We start from the raw sequence: 9,348 nt of genomic DNA on the forward strand, positions 1-9,348 counted from the left end.
ACCAATATGTTGTGAATGAAACAAAATTTAGAATACGTTGTATTTTTTGACGTTGAAGGTGCCTACGTTTGGTTTAAGTTAATACTGTGCTTATATTATTGGGACTAGCAAGTGAGAATGGTTAAACTTTACTCCTGAACGGGTAACGATAATGTGACTTTTCAAGGTAAAGTTATATTTTGGGCCTCGATTCGGAAATCTAGTTGAATATAACACATGGTGGGATAGGTTTAAAGCCTCTTCCTACTTGATAAGAATTGAACGCATCACTGAGAGAGAGAGAGAGAGAGAGAGAGAGAGGAACTCACCACTAGACATTTTTTATGGGGGATTGTGTATCTTCAGGTAATGTGCGTTTGTGCGAATGCAAAACTGCTCCAAGTAGGCATTCTTTCTCCAAAGGATGTTAACTTTACTTCTGCTCTGAGCAGGTTCTTTTTCCCCAAAGAATATTAAACATCACTACTTTTTATTATTCTCAAGCCAAGGGTTTTTCTCACAGAATGGTTACTTTTAGGATGAAGTTTACAGCTTGAGAAAGTTAATCGATTAGTTCTCAAACAATAATGGCAGGGGAAGGGTGTTGTTTGAATCTCCTCGTTAGCTGTAAAAGGTCTGTGTCCTGAACTATGCCTGCCCAGACCACAATGTCCACTCGGTACCAAACACTCAGGGCTGTTTGCTAGAGCGTGGCTGGAACTATAGTTTAAGAAACGGGCTGGAACAAGACTTTGGCTGAGACCACCAGGACTAATTCGTCGTGATCTCCACGCAGAGTTAATTGGTGGTTACCATTTTTTTTCTTTTTTGTAGAACATGACCAGTTTTCAAGATGTGCAGTCAACATATGTAGAATTTTACTGGGCATCACAAAACAGAAGCATTGTTTGTTTATTTATTTATTTTTTGTAGAACAAGACCAATTTTCAAGTTGTGCAGTCAAGATACATAGGATTTTACTTGGCATCACAAAACATAATCATTGTCTTCCTTGTTTTACAATGCCCGGGCGATCTGAGCGGAAGAGATCTTCTGGGCAATCAAGGGAGTTGTGATTTCAGGTTCGTGATACTGGAGAGCCTTGAGCTGCATGGCGGAAAAGTTCTCCTGAAAAGCTCTTCTGATTGCCCTTCATGGGAAGTTGATTTTAATGCTTGATTTCAATATTCTTTAACTAATTTTGCTGATGTTTTGATTCTGAATGGTAGTTATGTTGAATGGGAACGTAATTATCGACGTTTGGCAGTAGGATTTTAATTAGTTTTATTACATAAAAAGTAAATTCAATTAAATATATATATATATATATATATATATATATATATATATATATATATATATATATAAGTGATCTTATTATTTACATTTTAACTAATTTATGCTTCTTATCAATGTGAAGGTTATTACAGCCATCGACCTAAGTATGATAAAAAAAAAAGACAGTGGGCATTTCATTCAAGAGGCGTCGTCGCTTTGGAAGTTGACGAGAAAAGATCACGGAAACTTTGGACGTCAAATTCTCCTTGATGTTTAACCTCGTACACATACCTCATTCTGGTGTTCTGATGGAATTAATTTCCAAAAATAAAATAATTATAGAAAACTTACGTTTAATGGAAAGAACGCCATTAAATACGTATCCCAGTGACTGGTAGTTTCTTCGTGGAGTGATAGGGAATTTGAAAAAAGGGATGGGTTTATGTGTACCAGTCTTTTTTGGACTTTACTCCTAGACTGATCAAGGCACAACTAATTGTCGGATCGGGCATAGCAATCGGTCGGGAGTTTGGCAAAGCTGTTGGTCGGGTGGTGTTGTCTTGACTCATGGAAAAACCACACATTAAAAGAGTATGAAAAGTATCATAAAACGGCTTGGATCACTGAGTACAGTCTGCAGGAATTGGGATACAATTCTGAAAATTGTGTATCCAAAGATTGCCTTTGGAAATATGGTAATTTGGGAAGATTATATATATATATATATATATATATATATATATATATATATATATATATATATATATATATATATATATGTGTGTGTGTGTGTGTGTGTGTGTGTGTGTGTGTGTGTGTTCAGAAGTATTTTCCGAGAGCAGGTGAGGAAGACCTTGGAAGTGATATACAGATATAAAAGAGGAATTGGAAAGGATGAACCTCAAATCCAGGAAGCGACAGAGTTCGTGCAAGGTACAGGCTATTAGCGCAGTGTGTGTAGGGGTTTAACGCTTTATTGATGAGCCTTTTGTGTAGTTGTACGAAGCAGTTAAGGTTGCGAATGATTTCTGCACCAGGGTTCACCCACAATTCGTCAATTACAGTAAGCACGTGGCAGTGATCTTTATTTTGTCTTATGTCGGGAGTCCAAAAGATTAGTCTCTCGTTCATTCTTTTAAACTGATAACGGCAAGATTCTATGGTAAACTCGTGTCATTAAATAGGTCAAATCTGATTTACATGTGCTTACGTTTATTTATTTGTTTATTAAATTTTTGACGAGAAGCCAGATATGACTTACTTTCTGTCTTCACACCAAGTCTCTCTCTCTCTCTCTCTCTCTCTCTCTCTCTCTCTCTCTCTCTCTCTCTCTCTCTCTCTCTCTCTCAGTTTGATTGCTATCCAGTGGTATTAAGCTCAGTAAATCGTATGTAAAATAACACATGAATGTTCAACTCACGATTCTGACAGTGATCTGGTCCCCAGCACCGTGTCTTTTCACCACAGACTTCGGACTTGCGACATTTTGCCGGACAATTCTCACAGTCCTGTTTGTTGCCCTGAAAAAAAAAATTAATGTAAATATACAGTTTTTTTTTTTTTTTTTTTACAGTTTTTTAAGCATTGCTAAATAACTGAATTCAAATGCTGGCGAGGGGGTCTTGCGATGGATAGAAACATTAATTGTAGAAATATATATTTTTTCTCTATTTGCAAGTGTCGAAAAATATTACTGCAGGTAGAGGCATTTGTAGCGAATATTTGCTTTTTACTTATTTTTAGACAGTTTGGAATTATTTTTTGGCAGGAATACTTTTTAAGTTAATTTTATTTGAGGCAGATGAACAAGACAATAATTTTGAACACTGGGTGAGTTAAATCACGACAGTGCTTTGTACAAAAAAAAAAAAAAAAATTTATTTTCGAGTAGGTGAGAATCTACAGAAATGTCATACCTCGACGATGTTGTCAACGATGGGATTCTTAGTGATCTGCTCCCACTCGACCGTGTAGACGTAGCACAGGTTAGGATTTCTTGTGATCATGACGGCCCCTCGTAGTATTGTGAGGTTGGACAGCCCTAAGTATTCCAGATCTTGCACGCGGTAGATCACGAGGGCGTAGTTGTATAGGAGAGTGGATCCTCTGTGAGAAAGAAAGAAAGAAAATAGAAATAGAGGCTCCTCTTATATATGGTATTTGTTCCTACACTAATACAAACCTTCGTTCTTTACATAGAAGCTAAATTCCCGTGTAAAGAACTACAGGTTTGTATGTTTAGAAAAATACAGATTACTTTGAAAATTTGCTATTTGTTCCTACACTAATGCAAACACTCGTTTTCTACATAAGGATTAAGCTTGCGAACGCGAACTAAATCCCTATGTTAAGAACTCGAGTTTATATGTTAGGAAAAATACAGATTATTTTTAAAATTTGCTACATTTTGTTCAGTTGTAAATAGTCTTACCACTCACGCTAGTATATTTCAGGTGTAGAAATACTTGGAGAGTCTTTCGTAGTTCTTCTTTCATTTTTTTTGCCTTATTTATTTCATCGGATTTAATTTCTTAGCTGGGCAAAATCAGCTTTAAAGTTTTATCTCCTTTTCTCTCTGTCTGTGTGAAAGGTGACCTCCGTACGTGTGGCTCTGATGGTGTCACGCTGCAAAACTGCGTAATTAAAACCGCAACCCTTCACATCGCGAATGAATTATACAGATATGAATCGATACACTCTTTTCCTATTTTTTTAGCACTTATTATTTCATTTCTTCACAGGAACCGCGCGACCTTGTGACAGATATAATTGGTGGCAAAAGAAAAAAAATAAGTCCATCCGTCTTGACTTTCCTACTAAGGAACATTTCCTTCTTCGGCGTATCACTGTAATGTCAGCAATTACTGTTGAGGGAACTGAGCACGCCGGACTTCTCTTTTGTGTTCCCGAACAAGAAGCCTGAATTAGGGAAATCGTCAGATGTTCGCCTCCTAGGATAAGGTCGCCGGGCCTAAGCATTTCCCCGAGGCCACGCTCCCCTATTCACTGGTCGCCTCGGCAGGCCAGACTCGGTCGTGTCCGTCGGATGCCGATGGAAATGTGTGATATTAGCGATTTTATGGTAGCCTTTGGAGGCTGTTATCTCCGCGTTCCATGCGCGGTCGCTTTACAGTAAACCCCTTCTCGGCAACCTCCCCTCTCTCTCTCTCTCTCTCTCTCTCTCTCTCTCTCTCTCTCTCTCTCTCTCTCTCTCTCTCTATAAATCTTTCCTGTTCGTGTTAGTTTTTTTTTTCGCCATTCTAATACAGTATAACATTCGAGTATTTTTTAATACAGTATAACATTCGAGTATTTTTTTTTATATCTTTTGCAGCTGAATAATAATAGACATTCGGGTGCCAGCGTGATGCTGTAGCATTAAAATCTCTGTTCTTTGTGATGTAGACATCACTTGAATAATCTTTTCTAATCAATTCGCTATTTTGTGTTTCTCTTTTTTTTTTTTGGCGAATGGGTATTCTATTCTGTTGGAGCTTTGTCGGCATGAATAGTCGCAGAGTTGGATAACAATAAACTGTGCTGCATGGGTTTAACATCGATATGTAACTCAGATATTCTAGAAGGTGAAGCGCAGATTATGGGCGGCAGCAGACCTGTCATCTAATCGAGATATTTGCGCAAAGAAAACCGAGTGGAGGAAAACTGTCAGGTGTCACAGAAGATGACAGAGCTCGTCTGAGCAGCCGTGACAAATTGCCCCTCCGTTTCGTCGTTACCTTTTGGAAAACTGTTGCCCCTCGGGGGCAGTGAGACCCATCAAAAGTAGGGTAAGAGACTGATGATGACTTCGGGGTGATCAAAATTTAATCCATGATTGTGTTGGCATTATATTGATTGTGCAGAGGTTAATCTTTTGGAGAGGAGTGTCATTCGAGTTTCGCCAATTGTATGAGACTCCCGGTTTGGCTAGATTTCAGTCGTTATCGGAAATAACTGGAATGGCAGTTGCAATTTTGCGATTTTTGATGGGGCTTGCAGTGCACTTGTGTGATCGCGAGCGCGTTCCTGCTCCTATACGTTAAACTTAAAGAATGTGGTGTTGTATTTGTGCAGGAAAAATGGAAGCTATGACCGGCATCCATGTAAAGGATCGCATTGAACCAAAATGATTGATCATTATTTGATTATTATAATATTAAAGGGGGAGAATTATTGTGAATTCATAAGAACATTTTTTTTCGTGTGAAGTCTTGATCTTTGAGGTTTGGGATATCTGATTAATTAAATTATTAGTTTTAGTATTACATATATATATATATATATATATATATATATATTATTAGGTAAAACGGTGGTTTTTATGTGATATATATCATTAGGTAAAACGGTGATTTTTATGTGAAATGTAAACTAATTATTTTACTGGTCACATCGAATCACTGAAGCATTTAGTTCGTGTAACAGATTAGTTTGTTCTCCTGAGGAAAGCTGTGATGCAAGGTAGAGTAAATCTAAAGAAATTACGCTCTCTGAAAACGAGTAACACGCCTCCCCTTGCAGAACAGTGCATCTTTTGCTGCAAGTAAGCAGTATTATCAGTTCAAGTGGAATAGCAGTAAGCTTTTCTACTGGAACTACTTTTCTACTTTCCTCTTAAAATAAATGTGCTTTAAAAGAACATTAAGGGTATTTATGGGCCCATGTGTTTCATCTCCAGGTTGTAATTAATCCATAGGATTTTGAGGATGTCTGATTTCGGTACGGGTGGTCATTTAGACGTTGCTTGCCTTCTGTCGTTAGATATTGATTTTATTGGAATGAGGTTCATTAGGAGAATAGGTACCAGCCCTCTCGGTCTGGGGAATTAAACAGTGGGCCTGGTAACACACTGGTCACGTGTCATAGGCATTAGGACCTGTCCCCCGACTGGATGTCGGCCTAAGAAACAGGAGATCAGCGCCTGCCCTATGAGCCTACAGAGGCCCCGGAGGACTTTAATTTGTTAAGGGGTACCTATTTCCCAAGAGCACCAGTGCTACTTAAAGGCTGTTACTATTACGCCAATTTGTAATTCTAATATGTTTGCATTTCATATGTCTGTAAAATATCCATAACACATTTTGAAATGGTTAAATTATCCTGCGAACTAATTCACTTATCTGTATCAGATAATGGTAAGAATTGATTCGGAATATACACATTTATGATAATCACCCAAGCTCCCCACCACACCCAAGCAAGGACTGGGGAGAAACAGGCAGTGGCGGCTGGTGACTCATTGAGTAGACCTATGGCCCCCTATCAGATCCCCCATCCCTACCCTCCTGCAGAGAGAGAGAGAGAGAGAGAGAAAGAGAGAGAGAGAATAATAAGGTCGTGTTGCTAGTGAGATCTGTGGGTCTGTGAAGTCCTGTTGAAACCAACTAATATACCTCGAGCTTTGGCCCGATTTTAGTCTATGTCTCAGAGTACATGTGTGTAGGCCTATGTGCGTATGTTCCTGTGTGTTCATATTTGGAAGTGATTAGCAGTGAACTTTGTACAGAGTTGCCAGTGTTTTGTACTGAAATATATGACGTGAGGTATTGTTTATCAAAGAAAATTTAGCCCGCGTTTAAAGATGAAGTATGGTCAGATTTTTCAAATGTATTTTGAAATAAATACTGTATTACCCTTGAGAATAAAAGCGTCCTGTTACTTTCTAGCTCCAGTTATGTTTTGATATAAGTTTAGTAATGCCATCTAGGATCGCGTGTCACCGTTGTCTCTGAAACAAAGTTCCTCCGCTTGCGAGTTCGTTACGTCACGGACGAAGCGCCCTCATTTGGATTTGTGGCTGCACATAAAAGAGTACAGCTTTTCTTTCCAAGATCAGATGGATTCTTGAGATCTTTTCAGATTCCAGAAGCCTTTGTGTTGCAGCGAGGACAAAGGTTCATCAGGATTGTGCACATAACGTGTAATGTTAATCTTATGACGAGGCATTATGTAATGAGGACCAAGAATGACTTTGGCATGAATGCACAATGGGGAAACGTTGCAGTACAGTAACTGAAGGCAGTCCCCCGCCCCACTCTCCCGGCTAACTAAGGACGCTTATTCGATTAGTTTTGTATATATGCAACGTTAACACTTAGTGGTCTCCTGCTGTGTAATCGATTCCTTAAGATTTGGAAGCTTTTTCCTGCTGTTTTGAAGACTGTAATTTATTAGAGGTTGTGACTGTGTACAGAGATTCAGATGTCGTTGAGTTTATTAACTATGGGCCATGATTCGTAACCTGCGTAACATGATTGATTGACGGTTGAATTTCATTGGTACTTTGTTTTGAGACAAGACTCATGGAGCTTTCATCAAGAAAAAAATTTCTGGTGTAAAATTTATGTGAACGAAAGCTCAAGTGTCGTGGGGAATTACTGCTGTCTTGAAGACAAATGTAATGAATTTATCCACTATTTGTCTTAGGTACAATGACAATATCATTTTTATTAATGTGCGCAAATTCATATTGAACAACCCAAAATTATTCTTCAACCTGCAAACCAGGCTTTCACAGAGCAGAATAGCCACGTAATTGTGTGTATGTGTGTTTGTGTGTGTGTCTGTGTGTGTGAGAGAGAGAGAGAGAGAGAGAGAGAGAGAGAGAGAGAGAGAGAGAGAGAGAGAATATAGTTTTATTATTCAGTGTAGCAAAGTGTTTAGATAAATTTTATGAGGCGGTGAGGTTTGTAAAAAAAAAAAAAAGATACATGGCAAAGGACTCAGTTTAGAGGCCACAAGATCCTCAAACTTTGTAGTAATTAGCAGCAGATTTCACGAACTCGAAGGAAGGTTGAACTGGCGAGAAAACTGCAGCAAGACATTACCCGATAACTGTGAGATTCGGGAACATATGAGAGAGCGAAGTGAGACCGCTGACTCCCGTCATCAGAAGATATTTGGTGATTTCCCGAAGGTGAGGAAAGCGAAAGCTGTTTAGTACCTCGGCGTTGTTCGTTTCGTTCTGACGGAGAGAGAGAGAAAACAAATATTAGTGGTGACACTTGACTTCAGTATAGGACATGTTGCAATGTGTTTCATATGCAACTTTGGATATTACATATATCTTTCACGTTAGATTCGATGTCGTCAGTATAGGCTATTTTATATTTCATATGCAACTTTAGTTATTATATATTATGTACGTTAGACCGGATGTCGTAAATATAGGATATTTTATATTTCATGTACAACTTTGGTTATTATATATTTTTTACGTTAGACTGGATGTCGTTAATATAGGATATTTTATATTTCATAGCTTGGTTATTATATTTTTACGTTAGACTGGATATCGTCAGTATAGGATATTTTATATTTCCTACACAAGCTTTGTTATCATGTATTTTTTACGTTAGACTAGATACCGTCAATATAGGATATTTTATATTTCATATGCAAGCTTGGTTATTATATATTTTATTTTTTACATTAGGCTGGATGTCGTCAGTATAGGATATTTTATATTTCGTATGGAAGTTTGGTTATTATATATTTTGTACGTTAGACTGGATATCGTCTGTACAAGATATTTTATATTTCACAGCAAGCTTGGTTATCATATATTTTTTATGTTAGACTGGATGTCGTCAATATAAGATATTTTATATTTCATAGCAAGCTCGGTTATTATATATTTTGTACGTTAGACTGGATGTCGTTATTATAGGATACTTTATCTTTCACATGCAAGTTTGGTTATTATATATTTTTTACGCTAGACTGGATATCGTCTATACAGGATGTTTTATATTTCATATGCAAGCTCGGTTATTGTATATTTTGTACGTTAGATTGGATGTTGTTATTATAGGATATATTTTATCTTTCACATGCAAGTTTGGTTATTATATATTTTTTTTACGTTAGACTGGATATCATATATACAGGATATTTTATATTTCATATTCAAGCTCGGTTATTATATATTTTGCACGTTAGATTGGGTGTCGTTATTATAGGATATTTTATCTTTCATATGCAAGTTTGGTTATTATACATTTTTTACGTTAGACTGGATATCGTCTATACAGGATATTTTATATTTCATATGCAAGCTCGGTTATTGTATATTTTGTACGTTAGATTGGA

The 9,348-nt window shown here is 37.4% G+C and overlaps 1 protein-coding gene and 1 long non-coding RNA gene across 3 annotated transcripts in view; one reads left to right on the forward strand and one right to left on the reverse strand.

The window, feature by feature from the left end:
* Window positions 1–9,348, forward strand: part of LOC136825755 (uncharacterized) — a 494,493-nt gene that overhangs the window by 127,361 nt on the left and 357,784 nt on the right. The gene's annotated exons all lie outside the window — the stretch shown is intronic.
* LOC136825753 (insulin-like growth factor 1 receptor) overlaps window positions 1–9,348 on the reverse strand; it is a 252,111-nt gene that overhangs the window by 44,825 nt on the left and 197,938 nt on the right. The window contains exons 4-6 of the mRNA XM_067082579.1: window positions 8,085–8,221; window positions 3,174–3,363; window positions 2,678–2,777 (exon numbers count right to left, since the gene is read on the reverse strand). Coding sequence (XP_066938680.1) covers window positions 2,678–2,777; window positions 3,174–3,363; window positions 8,085–8,221 — 427 coding nt within the window. The remainder of the gene's footprint in view (window positions 1–2,677; window positions 2,778–3,173; window positions 3,364–8,084; window positions 8,222–9,348) is intronic.

This window comes from Macrobrachium rosenbergii, chromosome 39 (genome assembly GCF_040412425.1).
Source record: "Macrobrachium rosenbergii isolate ZJJX-2024 chromosome 39, ASM4041242v1, whole genome shotgun sequence".
NCBI classification, from domain to species: domain Eukaryota; kingdom Metazoa; phylum Arthropoda; class Malacostraca; order Decapoda; family Palaemonidae; genus Macrobrachium; species Macrobrachium rosenbergii.